At 39.6% G+C, this 18,183-nt stretch overlaps 1 protein-coding gene across 3 annotated transcripts in view; it reads left to right on the top strand.

Moving 5' to 3' along the window:
• MAPKAP1 (MAPK associated protein 1) overlaps positions 1-18,183 on the top strand; it is an 82,886-nt gene that overhangs the window by 1,690 nt on the left and 63,013 nt on the right. For all 3 annotated transcript variants that reach the window (XM_015879414.1, XM_015879415.2, XM_015879413.2), the window contains exons 2-4: positions 5,555-5,878; positions 9,331-9,420; positions 13,846-13,994. In XM_015879414.1, coding sequence (XP_015734900.1) covers positions 5,620-5,878; positions 9,331-9,420; positions 13,846-13,994 — 498 coding nt within the window. In that variant the 5' untranslated portion in view covers positions 5,555-5,619. The remainder of the gene's footprint in view (positions 1-5,554; positions 5,879-9,330; positions 9,421-13,845; positions 13,995-18,183) is intronic.

Here is an 18,183-nt window from a genome sequence, read left to right as displayed (position 1 = left end):
TTCCAGCTGCATGAGCCCAACAGCAGACTGACATCGGGGAGCAGCAGGTGTGTTTGCTGCTGAGGCTCAGTGGATCCTGCAGGCTGCTGTGGGTACAGTGCAGCTCAGGTCTTTGTCCTGGGGCTGGACCATTACCAGTAGGGCTGCAGACCTCCATGTACTTTAACAACTTTGAGTCCAGTTCAGCTTCAGCACCTCCAAACAGGTTTTACAGGCAGCTCACAAGTAATTCTGTAACTGAGCACTTTCCATATTAAGGAAAGTCCAGGAAGTGCTGCATCCATTCGCTGTAGTCTAAAGAAATAGAAGGTGTCCTTAAAAAGCCTCCTTTAGTCTCAGTATTATATAGGCCAAAAAATGGGAAAGTGTTGAAGCTTTCTAATTTTAGTCTTCGTTGTTAAAAACTGGAGTTTCTTAAAGTGTTTGAAACAGTTGTTGGATTTTTAGGCTATTGAGTACTACAGTGAAAGGAGCCAGGATGGAAACTGTAACCTAATGCTTGGGCAGTCTAAGCCTGTGCTTTTAGCCCAGTGCTTGTAGGTTGATGTTATATTTGCCCATCCTAGGAGTATTAATAACAAATCATACAATATCAATCACAAATCATCATTTAGGCGAGCAAGAAATCTTGGTTCCATGTAAAAGTGTCGCACATTGCTGAAAGTATTTCTTGTCAGTTCTCTTTGCAAGCAGATGTGGTCAGCATCACTGACACAGGGACGGCTCGTCCTCAGTTCTGGAACAGGGTATTCATCAGGAATGAAAATAAAATGGAAATTGCAATGTGTTACTTAAAAGGTATTCTGGATTTGTTTGTTATTTTAAAATAAATAGTCATAAGAGTGAATTCAAACAACTGTTTGTTCTTGTTGTTATGCTTTTTCTGGATGGGAAATTCTCCTGAACGTGGGCTCTGAAATTGGGCAGTGGTGATTCCAGAGCATTGGGCCCTCACAGTATGACGTTGTGCATGTAATGTGTGTGTCAGGTAGCGCTTGCCAGCCAGTATGAAGGAATGAGCATAATCATAGACATTAAAAATGAAGCAAAGTGTTTGCACATATTTAGATTAGGGAGGAAAAAAAAAAAAACAACCAGGCAAGTTACAGCTTTTCTAAACTGTTTCTATCCAAACCATTCAGTGCAATATCAGAATGAAAAATGACAACACTTTGTCATCTGTTCAAATTGATATTGCACTCTTTGCAGTGACAGCTGAAAAGGCCCACAGGTGCCATATAAAGAGGTGACCATGTTGTCATATTTCATTTAGGCATCCCTCTGCAAAGCCATAATTACCTAATTAGGTTGTTAATTAGGAGATTAGCATTTCACTATATTGATAGAATGCTCTTTGCAGGCATGATTCTAGTTACAGATTTGTCTGCCCTAATTTATAATCTTTGCATTTTTTTTAATATTTATTTGCGTAAAATCTTGATGCGCGATGGTTCAGGTTAGCTGAGAATCAGCTTGTTTGCAATTAACTGGAGATTTGACGAGATAAGGAAACAAACAGGTAAGCGTTGATTCCTTCCATATGGACTCTGACGTTCTCCAAAGCTCTGTAACTAAAACATTGGGTTCGGCAGAACTTCCATCCCGACTGGTTTGACAGCAAAAATATAGGCAAGTTCCAAGCAGTTCATGCACATAGAAATAAATATCCAACGTCAGATTGATTTTTCAGGTTGGAAAAAAAAAAACAAATTTTGTCAGAACTTGTGTGTAATGTATTGTTTTCTCATAACTTTCACATTCCCATTTCACTTATGAAGGAGCACCTCTTTAAATGGCTTCAAATGATTATTTCCTCTTTAATGATAGGAGGCAAAGCATGAATGACAGCTCCTCTAAGCAAGCATGCATTCTTAAATGCACTTGAGCTTCTACTGAAACACAGACTTGAATTTTCATGTATTACATTTCACTTTCCTTTATCCTCCATACGCAGGAGTCTGACATTCGAGGGTTTTGATTATTTGTACTGCTGTGAGTGTAGATAGCCAGAACCATTTATGTAGCAATTGCAGGCAGAAGTTAACTGTGAAATTATTTCATATAACCTAAATCATAAATTTTGAAGTATATTCACACTATCCTATTCCAACCTGTCACATGTAGGGAAAAATCAATTTTATTCTAATTTGCCCACTTTTTCATTAGTTTTTAAGATCATTTTAAAGACCTGCAGTCAGAGAGGTGTGTGGCTCAGTGAATGTGACAGCCCACGAGTGCTGAGGTGTAACACTGTGAGATTCCTCCAGCAGCACTCGGGGTGTCTGGGTGATTGATTCAGAGCCACACTGTACCCTCCACAAGCTGCATTTAGTTTGGAATGGTTTTGGTTACAGTGAGTAGGGTTTCGCTGGCTGTTACTTCCTCAAGGCAGACAGTTGGTTTAAACATCTTTTCCATGTGAGTTGTGGGTCTGTAGATTCAGAAATAGGAAATATCCTTCTGCTTCTCACTCTTTACTTTTTCGGTTTATTAATACACAACTCCTTGCAGGAACTGGCAGGAGAATGTTGTGCAGAACTTCCAGCTGCTCGCAGCCATTTGATCTGACAGAGTTACTGTTGAGTCGGTAGCATTTCCAAGCTCTTTTCTGCAGCAGAAGAGTTTCTGCTGCTTACAGCTTTCTCCAATGTTATCACTTCTTGTGGGTTACCGAGAGGTCTAGGAGCAAATTTGCTCATGTGTGATATTTGTAATTATGAAAGGCATACACATAGTACTTTTCTGTGAGGAAAGCATTGTGCTTTGGTCAGCGGTGCTGTGTCTCAAAGAGATGCCATTAGCTCGCAGCTTAGGAGCAATAGCCGTGGGGATGAAGTTGGCAGTAGGTAGATCATAGTTGGCTGAGCTATCACTATGCATGATTTCTTCTGTAATCTCAATAACCGGTTAGTGTGCTTGTGATACGTCAAGCACATGCACTGTGCTAAGACTGCATCGTCTGGGCAAGTGTGTGTGTGATCATGGGGACAAGGTGTACAGCATCAAGCTTAGTGCTCAGGCAGGCAGTTGGGCTGGTGCTCAGTGCAGGAAAGGGCCCTGGGATGTAGCTGCAGTCACTGTGCATGGTCCGTGCTGTGCCAGCAGTGTGTGAGCAGCCTGCAGCTTGGCAAGGGCTGCAGCGCAGCAGCCAGGAGCAGCTGAGGGGGACCGGACAGCCCTGTGCAGCATCCACTGCTCAGAGGAGGGAGGGGCTCCCCCTGACCTGGCTCTGTGTGTTGGAAACCAACCTCAAAATGAGGTAAAGAAGCTTTCCTCCAGGTCAAGAAACCTGTATTTAGCAGTTATTTCGTGCTCGCAGTCAGACATTTGCGATGTGGGCAGATGTTTGGGGGTTTTGGTGGGAGAAAAGGAAAGTGACTAAATCTGACTCTTACTCTGGAAAATACATTGTGTCGGGCAAGCAGGAGGGCTCCCAAGTGGTGATACATTGTGCCAATGAAATTTCCTCCCCAAATCAGGTTTGTGCCCCTGGGGGTGACTACAGGGCCTCTGTGCGGGACCTCGTGCCCTTCCTGGAAGCAGGGTAGCTGTTTAAGAATCATGCCTTACTTATTTACTGAATTATGAGCAAGGCTGATCTGCATAACAGCTGTGCTTTGCTTGCTGTGAAAGTCTATGGATGTTGTAAACACCGCATTGTGTTACTAGAAGAGGAACACATGGAAGAAGTGGTAAAAGTAGTAGACTGCAATCCAGCTGCCTGGCTGCTGCACGCGCCCTCTGAGGGCACCCAGCAGCGCAGCTCTGCCCAAGGCTGCACAGTGCCAGGGTCTGTGCTGCTGCCATGCGCTCAGCAGGAGCACCCTGCAGGCAGGCTGTGAAACATAGAGTGCAGCTGAAGCATAATAGAGATCGGAATGAAACGAGGGGCCACTCTGGGTCCATCCTCCTGTGTGATGAATCACAGGAGGTGTTTGCTGATGGATTGTATCTCATCATCCCACTGCACTGTGTACCGTACGGAAATGCTGTTAAGGCTGCGTAGGTTTCACATTGCTCCTTTCATTTTTAGTGTTTGCACAGAGTATGCTTGACAGCTGCCTGCAAAGCATTTTGTTTAATAGCAGTGTAATATTCAGATGCTGTGAGTGTTAAAAATAACATTGCTTTTTGTTGGTGACTGAAGAATGGATAAGTTGCTGGTGCTTGGAAAGTCCCTCAGTTCTTCTCAGTTCAGCTCCTGCCCATGGGTGCGGTAATGGGCCGTGGGTGTGAGGAATGCGCAGAGGCAGCGTGCTGGCAAATCTTAGGAGCTCCAAAAATTGACCTGGTATCTAATGCTGATGTAATTGATTACATGGAGATTTAAAGGTATTCATGTAAAAGCTTGCAAAGTTGACCTTTGCTCCTTTGAATTCTTGTGTTGTTTTCATTTCTCTGGCCAGATCTGTGCCATCTAATTGTACTTTGCTTCTCTCAAAGGAGGAACCAGTTACAGTTGTGTAGGTAGCAAATGCTGAAGGGTGGCATAAAGATCTAAACTAAATTTTGGGTGCTGGTTGTTGTTGGTTTTTGTTTATGTTTTTGGGGAACTGTTTACATGAACTAGAATTTCTTTGAATACTTAATTGTTATTGAAAAATAAGGTTTTATGGATCCTTCTGAAAGTCCTGCAGAGGAGGAAGGAAAATGTGTCTGTATTCAAGTTTGGACTTTGAAATGGAATTTCTGGTAATTTCTCACTGTTTCTGTTTATGGGAGAAGTGATTGCATATTTGAATGGTAAAGAAGCTTGGGTAATTGAGCACGCTGGCTGCTAATAGCGTGAAGTCGGGGTACAACGTATAAAGGTAAAAATCTCACATCTGCTGTTACATGTTGTTAACTCCCTTAGCAGACATTAAATCATTTCAAGTACAATAATAGTGTGGGAGGTACATTAACTAACCATTAACAATCTTATAAATACACAATTAACATGCCAACATTTATATGACACATTGATGGGGCAGCAGTAATTTTTGATTGGGAGTTTGTGGACCCTTTAGAAGCCTGAGGCAGTTGCTTATTTAAGCAAGTTCTTACTGCTCACAGGTAAGCGTGGCCTTTTTCAATAAACATTGTGTTGGGGATTGTATTTAAACTACATTCTCAGTGCACTTTTAGAACATCCACATGCTGTACTCAGCTGTATCCACAGCCTTGTGGTCACATCACCCCTGTCACGTGGCCAGGAGGCCTTTGGCACGTGCAATACAGCAAGGAGACGTTTGCCCGAAGGTGGGATATATTTGCCTCAGGGCCTCTCACTTTGAGGACAGGGAGGAATCCTTCAGGGAAAGCAGGCCTACTTTCTGTAATGGAAACAGAGAATGAAGAACAGAACTTGGGCTGCTGTGACCCACTGTGAAACTACTGTTCTGTAAGTGGATCTCAGCAAACCATTTAACTTCAAGGAATTGGAACAGAATTGAAATAATTCTCTGTACAAAACTGAATCAGATTTTGTGCATCCAAAATATGAGCCCTCTCAATCAGTATTTGGTTGTTTGTTTGTTGTTTTTTTTCTAAATGCTATGTATGTTGTTTCTAGGTACAGTGTCCATGCAACAAGATGGAGAGAAGATAGTATAGTGAAGTGGTGGTTGTGTGGGCAGAATGGCTTTCCTGGACAACCCAACAATTATACTTGCTCACATTCGACAGTCGCATGTGACCAGTGATGACACAGGGATGTGTGAAATGGTCCTGATAGATCATGATGTCGACCTAGAGAAGTTTAATCCCTCATCAACATATGGAGACAGTGCTTCAGAAACACAGGGAAGCAATGGTGAGACTCAGGGCTACGTATATTCCCAATCAGTCGACATTACCTCAAGCTGGGACTTTGGAATTAGAAGACGATCCAACACAGGTAAGTGATGTTTGCAGCTGAAACAATGTTAACCTTTTAAATTCAGTTTCTATTAGTATTATGTGCTCATAGCATAGATAGATATAGCTAGATATCTGCCGAACTTTCCCTTTTGTAATATCGAGCCCCTCTTTGTAAAACAGGTGTTGCGATTCAGATACTTTGGTGTGCTGTCAGCTGAGTTTTAATGGCTGTTTTACTTCATCGTGAACAGAGGAGTGTTGAGGCAGTCAGCTTCACATATTAAAACAAACTGTAAAGACATCAGCTCTAAATCCAGAGTACATGAGCAGTCTGTGGTATTTCTGTGGTTACTGTCTGGAAGGGTGTTAACTTTTGTTCAGGATGGTTGTTTTCTGAGAAAAATCTACCTAGTGATGCATCGAATCTATGTGTTATGAAAGAGTGGAGTTTGTGAGGCAGTGAAGTGAATGATTTGTCTGTTTTTTTTTTTATCTTCTGAAGTCTTGTATCTAAGAAAAACCTTGAGCTGGGCTTTAAGTTAGCAAATTAGGAAGCTTAAGGTTGTGTACTTTTTCAAAACAGGCTCCATTTAACTTGAGTAGAAGAAAACTGTCACACTTTTTGGTAGTATTCAGACTTCTACTTACACCCAAAGAATGCTACGAATGAAAACTGCAATATCAAATATGTATGAAAAGGCTGATGTGGGGTGGTCAGTATTGATCTGTTTTTCTGTTACAGTCTATCCTATTTTTCCAAATTATTTCTGAAGGTATAACACCACCTAGAGCTCAGAAAAAACATCTGTGCTCAGCCTGAAAGGTAAAACAGCAGTAAATACCTGGCAATAACTTTTACAAATCAGTTATCAAAAGTTGTGGCAAGGCAGGATGCTGGTCTCTCTTAATTGAGTTATACTTGGAAATAAGTTGGCGATGTACCTACAACTGACCCAGAGGCACGGTGTGAAGTGTGTTGTGCCACACTGACTGATGCTGTCCTTGAGGACTTGTTCAGGAGAAGCAAAGTTTCAAGATTTACAGTATTACCCACATTTGTTTATTTTTATTTTCAACAAGGAATAATGAGGATATAATCTCTATTTAAGTTATGGTTAGAAACCACTAAAGTTTTCAGTTGGTGGCATATTCTAAAATGTTAAGAAGTTCATTGGGGAGCCAGTTTTTGGAAATGAGCGTTATGTGTGTCCCAGTGTTGAAGTTATCCCTTAGATTTGGAGGCAGTGTGCAGTGGAAGAGATATGTCAGGGCACTGCATGTTGAGTTTGGGGAGAATATAGAGATCCTTTGCCATTGAGATTTTCCTCCTTTTCTGCAGGAGCTGCATGGGTCACAGGGATTTCTGGTTCCAGCCTCCATCCCCACACTGCCTTAGCAGTGCCATGCCCAGGAAAACAAGCAGTGTGAAACTGGGCCTGTGCACGGTGTTATGTGAAGGGGAAAAGCAAATTTCCCTATCAGTGTGGCTAGAAACAAAGGTTCATCTAGCTGCTAATAGTTAATGAGCCAACATTCATTCAGTGGCTTTTCTCACACTGAAAGGTTTCAAACTAACCTGCTTGTGAGAATAAACCTTTAATAACTGGAACTTTTAACGTAGGTACTGATAATTCCATCTACTTTGGTGTGGAACAGAAATTAATGTTGTGGAATTGTTTTATAGCAGCCATAGATAGAAGTTAGTACAGACAGTGGCTGTATGGTGGTCCCCGTGTTCTGACCCTCACTTCATACACTGACCTCCTCCATCCAGCTGCAGGGGCACAGTGGGGTGGGCTGTCCCTGCAGGTTGGTCCATGCTGACACCATGGATGTCTGTGAGCCAGAATCCCCCTCTTTAATGAACCGATGGCTGTGGTTACCACATGCCATGAAAATACACACTGTTCTTATTTCTGTTCTATGTGTTTTATTTTATTTTATTTTATTTTATTTTATTTTATTTTATTTTATTTTATTTTATTTTATTTTATTTTATTTTATTTTATTTTATTTTTTTGCATGGAAGTCTTATGGCTATTTTATAATGGTCCACTTAGGCTGAAAGGGTTTCAGATGGCAGTCTTGAACCACAGTCTGGATAATGGTTGGAGAGGGGAATAAAGGGGTTTCTTTCAGAATAAAATATCTACACTGTGACGGTTTTTCCCAGTATTTGAATTGATGACTGGAAATATCACCTTCCTCACTTCTCACAGACCTGCACAGAGGTATTTATGCATTGGCCTCTCATCTGTGGGAAATTGGCAGTGAAGTCTCTCTTTGTGTCTGTACCTTAAACTGCTTGCTGCAGCTTCACAGTATTGGAGCTATTTGAATATTTTCTAGTCAGTTACCAGGTTGAGAGTTGTTATGGGGAAAAAAATCACTTCATTGCCCGTGGATCTGTTCAAAGGCTGAATGTTTAAAAATAGTAATAAAAGTAGTAGAAGGCATAGAAAATATTTATTAACCTCTTTTTTAATTGGCAAAATGGCTCAAGGAACTCAAATTGTGTCTAAAAATTGTCAGGGTCATTTAGTGTTTCAGAATCTCTTCTGAAAATGCATTTTAGTTGACGAATGCATCAAAACTGCTAATATATCCAGCAAATTGTTTCCTTCCATAATCAACACGGTTAGTCCTCATTCCCAGTCCAACCTCATTTCTTGCTCTGTAGTGTTGGTTACTCCTTGGTGTTGCTTTGGGTAGCAGCCCCAGCTCCAGCCACCCATCTCCCAGGAGGACCCTTGCAGTCAGAATGGTGACCCACAGCTCTGCACTGCCCTGCACTGTGGGTCCATCGCTGTTTTGCCCAAGCTTGAGGCTTTTCTTCAGGCCCTGTTTAGAAGATGGAGTCAAAATATACCTAAAGAAATACTTTATTCGTTTTAAGGTTTGACTAATGTTGTGAAGATACAAATCATTTATTTTACTACCTATAAACTGTTTCAGCATACTGAAGAAAAAGCTATGCTAATTTATATAGCTTTGACATTTTATAATTTTCATGATTTTTAGATAAAGGATTTTATATTTAAAACTTTAATAGTCTAGTCTGAGTTCATTTATCTTTAATTTTTGAAACGGGTAGAGTAATTCATAACAGTAATTTTATTCCTGTAATGTAATATTCACTTCAGTTCATTTGTGCATTAAAATTCCTTTAAGACCGTTATTAATGATTTATATAATGAAATGTCATATTAATCACAGAAGTTTTCACATTTTATTATTCTCTTCTATGTTAATACTATCTTTATGATCTCTATTAATGTTTTATATCCTCTAATTTCAATTATAAATCAAGAACATTTTCATGTTTTTGTTGGTATTTGCTTTTCAGGGGTGCCACCTTTAAAATTTTATGACTTTTTCTCCTACATATGCAATATAAAACATCTTTATTCATATAAAGATAGTTAATTATGTCTTTGTTTATAGTAAACTTTCATTGACAAACTTATAGTTATAATATTTCTTTTCAAGCTCAGAGACTAGAACGGCTGCGGAAAGAGAGACAAAATCAAATAAAATGCAAAAATGTGCAGTGGAAAGACAGGAACACTTCTTACTCAGGTAAAAAGAAAAGACCTACTATCTTCCTGCTGGTTTTATTTCTGCTTTTCATACTTATGGTGTTCTCAGTTCATAATTTTCACTTCAGCTTTTAAAGTGCCGATGATTGTATTTGCCTTCCATTCCACAGCTCTGCACAACCCATTGTTTGTAGGTGGGGCGACCACAGATCTGTGACAGGGCACTGCACATTGCTAATAAGGGCAAAACAGAGATCAGATGTTTAAAGCCACTTGGTTGGTCTGAAACAAGTGAAGTGACTGTTCAGTATCTGTGTGCAATGTGAGTTACTGATGCAGTGTTGGGGATTTCTGTTGTAATGCCATTATCTTTTGTTGTCTCAGTGAGCAAGGAATGGGAGTAGTAAGACGCTCAGTATTATTGTGACACACTTCAAAGACAGCATGTCCCGTTACTGCTGTATGGGTAGGTGACCGGCAAGTGCCTGCGTTCAAACTGCAGGATGATTATTTCCATTTGAGTTATGGTTTTCCAGCTGTTTGCAGAGGCATTTGGTGTGCAGAAATCTAAGGATTCCTTAGAAATGGACGTCTAAGAACTTATGATTGTTTTTCTGGGTAAGGAGAACTTGTATGTATGTATGTGATCTACTTAAACAAAAGAACAATAAATGCTGCTCTACTTTATTTCACCTTATCTTGGGGAAAAAAACTGTCATTAATATCCCTAAGAACATATGCTGCTTTGTTATTAATATAAAGTGAAGTATCTCTGACTTGGATGTTCTATACAGTTTGAACTGTAATGCTAGGAATAAAAAATGTGAGTTCTCTTGTTTCACAGCTCAGGTTAGCATCTATTCTGTTGTATTTGACACATGTTCAAACCTCTGTGTGGTTTGTCATGCCTGCTTTATTCACAATTTGTATATATCTTAATGAGGCCCCCATGTAATCTCCTTATTTCAATTTTTTGCCTAAATCCATGTATCTTCCTGGCTGTTACTTGCAGAACCTTCTCCAGATGTGTAATTCCTCTTTTAGAGGAGTGAACAAAGCTGCTCACATGAGCAGCACAGTTGCACTAATCCTTAGTGCAGTGTTCAGCTATGTTTGATGCCTCTATTAACACATTCCACAATGTTTTTGCCTTTCTACTTCTGTAAGCAGAGCAGTATGTTTTAAAGTTTAATCTACCATAACTTCCAGCTCTTTGCTCAATATGTTTTTTAGCATTTGATCAGTGGTGATAAAGTTCTTTTTCCTTTTAATCCCTAGCTTACACTGTTTGATATTGCTTTACCCTACATTGCAGTCAGATTCCAGTTTCCTGCACTCCTTTCTGTTTGTGTTTCCTTATTTTAATGGACTCCACTGTGACGTTCCATTCTTCTGAGCTCCCTTGTGGATAAAATGACACATCAACCAGTGACAAAGGAAGCGTCCCACACTGTAAATCTGTGCTGGGTCTTACCCTGGTATTGCAGAAGCTGGGGGTGAGCAGCCCCTCCTGGCTGCAGATCAAATGTAGGTAAAAGATACATTATGTACAAACTCCAGACGCTTGGCTTGTCACTGGGATTTTTGGAGTTTTTCACTTAATTACAAGAGGAGCAACATAGTAGAAAGAGACCAGGAAAAAGAGTATCCGTGAAATATGTCAGCAACATCTTCCTTTATGTCCTATATCTGTTCCATTCCTTGCATTTAACATTATTGATAAATATGTATGAAAGCAGTAACCATAGGTGTAGCTGCTTCACACAGGAGGAATTTGGCTGTTCTCTTCTGCCTGTGTTAATATGAGCTCTAGATGAAGTCAAGCTTGTGACTGACACCCTGCTTGCTAAAACGAAGCTGGAAGGTTGCTGGTTTCTACTGCTCTATCCTGATAACATTATCTCCATAGATAACACATCACAGAGATGCATTGCTGTAAGAGGGAAATCTTGCAAGCATTTCCATTGCACTGGAGGTGGATTTGTAGTCATAATTTGAGGCATTAGATGAAAGATTATCCTTGGTGATTCCTTTTTGTTTTTTTAATTACTGTATACTGAAATAAAAGTATGCTAATCAGAATAAAAGAGTGTGAGAGAAAAGTAGCTTTGTCTGTGGTAATAAGAAATAAGAGTATTTTTTACTTGTTGTCTGTTTGCACACTGTTCAGATGAACTGCTTGCCTTGTCAAAGGAATGAGGTAGAGAGAAATTTGTAGTGGTTGTGAGACTTAGAAAAGAAACTGTGTTTGAAGCTGGTAAGGAGATGAGCAGATACAGCAGTGCCCCAGGGGAAGCCGGCTGGAAGTGAAGTGTGACACAGCTGAGGTCTTTTTGTTTGGTTGTGCCTCCAATTCACATCACCTTTATATGCATTAGTAGTTTTTCAGTAAAATGAAAATATCATCTATGCTCCATGCCATGTAGACAGAAATCACATAGAGCTGAAATAAACACAGTGACACTGAGTAACAGCAATGCTAACTTTCAATTAAGAATGAAAAAGTTTCACAATTCACGCTATTCAGTGTAAAAAATGGGGTCTTTTCCTTTGAATTTTCTCCTTGCATTTAAAAAATGTTTTCTCCTGGGTTGAAGGGCGTATTTGCAACTCTCTCAGTTGTGTTCTGTAAGAAATTATTTTACAAAACACTTAATGAAAGGCAGTAGTTTTTCAGAATCTTCTTCCAGGTATTTTGCACAAATCCTCAGAAGGTTTTCAAGTTGTTCTTCCCAAATGAGGCACAATTTTTTTTGAAATTACAAAGATTTGGGGCAATGGAAAATTGTATCCCAGTCAGCTGAGTTCAGTCCCATAGAATGCAGGTATTATAGAACTTAACGTGTTGTTTGAGCTCTTCAGTCACCTGAGAAATTTGACTTGTGAGAAACCTGTGCAGAACTCAAAGCAAAATGGACATCACTCTGACAAATGCGGAGTGATTCTTGGAGTGATTTTGATTCTTGATTGATTCTTGAATGATTTTCTTCCTCTGCATCAGCACAAAGGAAACAGCAAACAAATCATCTTTACATTTCCATAGAGACAGAACTTAAAGATACAATGCGTGCTTTTTCACCTGAGCCATTATTTTGAATTCCAGGGCACGGAGTGACTGAGAACTGCCAATTAGTGATAATACTCTGACATAATTGTAATTGAGATTATTTTTTCTATCGAGGTAAAACAGTTACAAAAAGCGAATACCTAAAGGTGTTCAAGATGGTATATTTAAGAAGAATTTAATCAATTTTACTGATTAATCAGAGCCTTTCACAAGACTGTTGGGTATCTGCTAATGTTGGTGTTTAGCACCTTTGCCACTGTCTGAATTTTCAGGCTGCTAAAAATAAACTGTGTTTCTGAGTAGCTATAATTTGACATGCTTAATTTCACAGCTTAAGAAATGAATCAACTCTCTGCAGATTGTGTCCCCAGTCAGTCTGCCTCAGGAGCTTTGTCATTTCCTTGAAGGAGCAGCACGTAAATCTTTCAGATGTGAGAGAATCCAAAAGTGTGAATGCAGAGTCAGTGCAGGAGAACTGGTGCTGGTTCTCAGGTAGTGATTGATTGAGTTTGGGGCCCTTAGTTCCTAGAGCAGATGTGGAGAAAGCTTGTCCAGATTCAGTCACAGTTTCTCGCAGATGAGACCCGTTGGTACTAATATGCTAAAACACCCCAGGCTCTGTCCTGGTTTTGTGCTGTCCTTGTAAATGCAAGGAGCTCTGTGTTTAGAAAAATATTTATTTTTAAGTATGCCTGTATGCGTTGAGTTAAACCATTGCCAATAATTCAACTATGCAATCTCTTCATTCGAGAAGAACTTTATGACAGGAATTTTATGAGACCTCAAAGATCCCACGAGGTGCTCGTTGACTTTTACCACCTTTGATTTAGGAAGTTTCATTGTTTTGTTTTTTAAATTGCTCTCTGTCTGGAACATTGTTTTTGGGTTTGGCACTTTGAGAGCAGCCCGCATGCAGTCTTACCTTGAGAAGCAAAATCCAAAGAAACAATTCTTCTGCATTAGACGTCAGCCTCCAGCTGATAGTGTAGTGACAGCATAGTACAGCAATGGGAAAACCTAATCACGTGTTTCAAACTTAGTTTGAAGTGTTATTGCATCCCCCATTGTAGATGGAGCAGCATTTGGAAAAAACAGGCAAGCAGAAAGACCAGAACTGCTCAACTCTGAGCCTTTATATTTTATCTTGCCCCAAGCAGATCTTGTGATGATGTGTCTGCTGTGTGAGAACAGCACATCTCCTGCTCAGCCAAGTGTTAGTGCTGTTCAAACTTCTTGTATTTTTGAATCTTTGTGTTTTAAGAGTGCTGGATCTGAGCATTTGCTGTTTTATGCACTTTATGTTGTTCCCTCTCTCATATAATGCCATTTTGTTGTGGCAATCAGTAGTTCCTTTACATCTCCTAATACAAATGCTGTCATCTCTTTTCTGATCTACAGCAGAGGAGCTGAGCTCGCTATTTGAAAAAAAGAATTTCAGAGTAAGATCTCCCTGTTCTGGGAAGCAGTCGATTCTGTCTGTGCGACTTGAGCAGTGTCCGCTACAGCTGAACAACCCCTTCAATGAGTACTCAAAATTCGATGGCAAGGTAAGTGAACCCGAGATTTTTCTTATATCCAAGTGGTTCCTGACCTGAATGTGGTGGGCTGTAGCAGTTCTTGGAATGGTAACTTTTAGACCATGAAGTCCACGTGGCAAAAGTTGCCTCTGTTTTTATTTTATTCTTACTGGTATGTAGTAGTTAGTGCTAATTTGGGTTTTCAAATTTTCTAGCCTCATTAATAAGTGATAGCAGTACTTTGCTGATAACACTAAGCCATAAAACACCTCACAGCTGTTACTGCATGAATTCTCAGTTTGACAAGTAATTACGTTCACTTCCAATAGTCAAACACAGTGGAAGTAAATACAATCTGTACTTCTTTAAGAGCAAGTTGCTATAGTTCAGTGGTATCCCAGCTCTGTTGCTTTAACACCCATGCCTCAGATGGGCTCCCTGCTGCAGTTCTTCTCAGAAACTTGAAGAACTTAAGTGTGTTTCCTTCCCACTTTGATAATCCCAACTACTTTTTACCGTATTGATATGAATTATAGTTGACTGTAATTAACATCTTAATTTTCATATTTGTCCGATATATTTAGCAGGTGATTGTTCCATTTGAGGGATATTGTATTGCACAAATTAGTTTCAGATATTAATGAAATACATCAGTGTTACTCAATCGTGATGTGTAGTGCATGATATGAACCAGCTTTCTTGTGATTTAGAAACTAGAATACCTATTGAAGTCTCCAAAATAACTGAATTGACATTCTGCTAGTCCAAAAACTAGCTATATTAATTATAAGGGCATTATTTTATTCTAGTAAGCTTTTCAATGTGCTTATGAAATTTATCCTCTGCACTTCAATATGTGTTACCATCTGAGGCAGAGAAGAAACACAGATCTCATGTCTGATTCTACATGTGTCTGTTTTGTTGTTCTTCAGTAAAGAAGTAAAATCAAACGGTTCGAATTTATATTTTTGGTGCAGTACTGCAAGTCTTGTATTTATTTTCACTGATAACAGATAAGCAGCATTCACAGATAGATACAGTTCTTTCAGGAAATAGCACATGGCTTATTTACATAATTAGTGGAGCCACATATCTCTTGGGGAAATGGTACATAATTGGGGAGAGGCAGGAGGGATGAGGCGGGGCTGGGGGCCTAATTAAACACATCTTTAAGAAAACCTACTTAATTATGTATTTACTCAGGAGATCACAGTGGCTCTGACATCTTTAAGGTTATAGCTGGGCCTTTGTTTTGGTCATTCTGTTGTTTTAATAGATGTGTATTTCAGTGTAGTGACGTGTTTTCATCTGGCTGAGTAACACCTGTGATTCACTGGGAAACCTTCAGGAAAGTGATGTACTGTTGTGCGTGAGCTCTGTTTGCTTCTATACTCATCTCAACTGTGTGCAGGATGGTTTTACCTGACAGTAATTCCACTTGACTGACCTGAAGTGGTATAAAACCATTTTATCCTGGGTCTTCCCCCTCTGTATTTGATGTATTATTTTAAGCTAATCAGTTAAATATTAGAAGATATTGTGCACCATAACATCCACAAAGCCAATTTATTCAAATGCTTACATCTTGCAGGCATTTTCTGCCAGATTTAGAGTGCTTTTCATAACCACTTCTGCAATTTTATGAAATAATAAAATTTTAGAGCACTCTAATTTCTTTCTGTTCTGATCAGTTCATTAATTACCAAAAAAAGTAGTTAATATGGCTTTTGAAATGCAGCTTCATTGCAAGCATTCTAATTAGCTCAAGAATTCAGGTGAGTCTTGTCACAAAGTTACACAGGACAGACTTTTGTGTGCTTTGTAAAACTTCATCTCTTAACCAGGAGATGAACTTAGTAACTGTTCTTACCTGCATCTTCAAGTTTTTTCTTTGTAAAGTTAATGTAAAACCTAACGTCTGCAGCTGGTTGCATGGTTTATGAATCTTGTGGGATATGCCTCTTGCTTAATGAACCTCACAAACTCTTGCAAAGAACACTGTATGAAAAGTAGACTTAACTACTTAGGTTGTCATTGTAGAGAAAGTTACTTGAAGGCTTAAGAAATTAGTGGCCAGATTGGTTTCCTGTATCTGCATGCGAACTGTGTTACCATACACGATGTGTATGTTGCAGTTGGCAAGATCTGAAAGATCGTATTTTCATTGCTTACTGTTCCAACTTGCCGACGATTGATAGGTTGGGAAAGTAAGACTGACTGTAAGACAGGCTTGAAAGCCGTAGCCAGGCTCCAAAAATGAAACACCAGCAGCATCATAATCACTCGTTTCAGTGGAACAGCTGTGAGATTCATAACATTCAGCTTACCTGTGGATCCCAAAAAGAGAGGTTAATGACTGTTGATTTTTAGGGATAAAGCTTTGTTGCAGAATCTAGACCTTAATTGCTCTGTTCCCTTATTTCTAAATGTAGAAAATGGGGGTAATATTGTCTGCTGGCTTTTGTTAATTGTGGTAAAAGGATGTGTTTTCATTCAGTAGAAATTCAGAATGCATCTTTTCTTTCTCTTTTTCACACATAAGTGTGGCTTGCGTGAGTGCCTGGACAGCAGGGTGATAAGACCTCTCTGAGACACTGATCTGAAAGAATACAGATTTGGTACTATATTAATGTCAAAGCTTTTCACCCATATGAGTGTTCCTACTGGTAAGAAAAGCACTAGCAGGATGTGTTTAGTTACTGGGATAGAAGCAAATCAGGCAAGAATCAACTATTCAGCTTTGCAGGAACCTGAATGAATAAGTCTTGCTAAGGCCCCTGTGTACAATTCCCGTTGAAGTAATCTTTGAAGCCATTCCACAACCATTTTTCTTCCAAGTCTGCTGCCTTTAAGAAATTCTCATCACTGAAATGTCTTGTCAGTTCAATTTGAGATGCCTGTCACCACATGGCTGCTCTTACATCCCTAGAAGAATGCTGCCAAGCACCAAAGTGCTAAAGGACAGTCAGAAACAAATTCTATAGATATGCAAAATAGTTAAAGGAGAAAGTTGGAAGAAAAGAGGGGATCGCTGAGCCTCAGGCAAAGTTGATCTGCAAGGCCAGAAACTTTTCTTGCATGCAAACTGGTTTTCTCAAGATGCTTTTTTATTGCTGTATTCATAATAATGCTGAAAATCAAGGTCTAAGGAACTCTTCTAGTTTAGCTGTCTGACCTTATAGGACCTTTGTAGGTGTACTTGATGACTGGAGATAAGTTTGGCTGGATCAATGCTAAAAATCCTATTGCAAGGAGTGGTACCTCTACAGCATCACGACTTGAGTTTTTTGTGGGTAATTTTGTTGATGTGTTAAAAATCAAACAATTTCTCTTACAGCAACTGTTTCAAAAATGATGATGTAGCAAGCATGGGGGAAGGGATAATTCATGAGTGCTAATTGCTTGGCTGTTAATTTTCATAAGTGTTGATAGAAGCAGTTCCTTAAATTAAACTTTGTTTAAAATGTATCAGGGGAAATATTCCGTAATGTCGGGCCTGAAGTGAAAATTAATATGAATGCTGTGGCAATTAACACGTACTGGTTAATAGCTTTTAGCAGCATTTTGGGATGATAGTCCTTAAATACATTTTTGCATGCTGCTCTTGTTTCAGCCTTGTTTGTGTGCGGTTCTTGATAATCACGAACAAATGCTTTCTATGATCTCCAGAATTAGTTTCCCTCAAAGAAAGTAGATAAAGAACTTAGGTAAGAAACAGTAATGCTGTAATTAATGTGGGTAATGTTTAAAATAACCCAGGATTAAAATCTGCGCAGACTATTTTCTATTTAAATATTTTGCCCCTGCATAGAATATTCTTCATCTGAATATGTTTGCAAATGTTTTTAAAGTTGTGCCAGTGCTGGTGGTTTCCACACCACCTGCACGCCATTACACAGTTGAAATAGAGGCATCTGCCACGTTATTATTTCCTGAGGTTTCAGAGTGTTTAGATGAGCTGGGCATCATCCTGCTGCCCAGCAGCACACGGCTGCCCACAGCCCTGGCATGGCATGGGGTTAGCTTTCTAATATAGATTTTCTTTCAAAATACGTGATTTGTACACTAAGTCAGGCTACTGGTTGAGTCATATTTAAATAAAACACCTCCACGTTAGGAATGCCAGGATTGTTTTGATTTGTCAAAGCAGTAACAGTTCTTATGCCGCTTCCCGTGCCCTGCCAATGTGGGATGCTGGGCTGGGTAGGGCTGAGCCCTG

This window comes from Coturnix japonica, chromosome 17, assembly GCF_001577835.2.
Source record: "Coturnix japonica isolate 7356 chromosome 17, Coturnix japonica 2.1, whole genome shotgun sequence".
In the NCBI taxonomy this organism is placed as follows: Eukaryota; Metazoa; Chordata; class Aves; order Galliformes; family Phasianidae; genus Coturnix; species Coturnix japonica.
The sequence above is the reverse complement of the archived record's forward strand: the minus strand, read 5'-3'. Positions and strand labels throughout refer to the sequence as shown.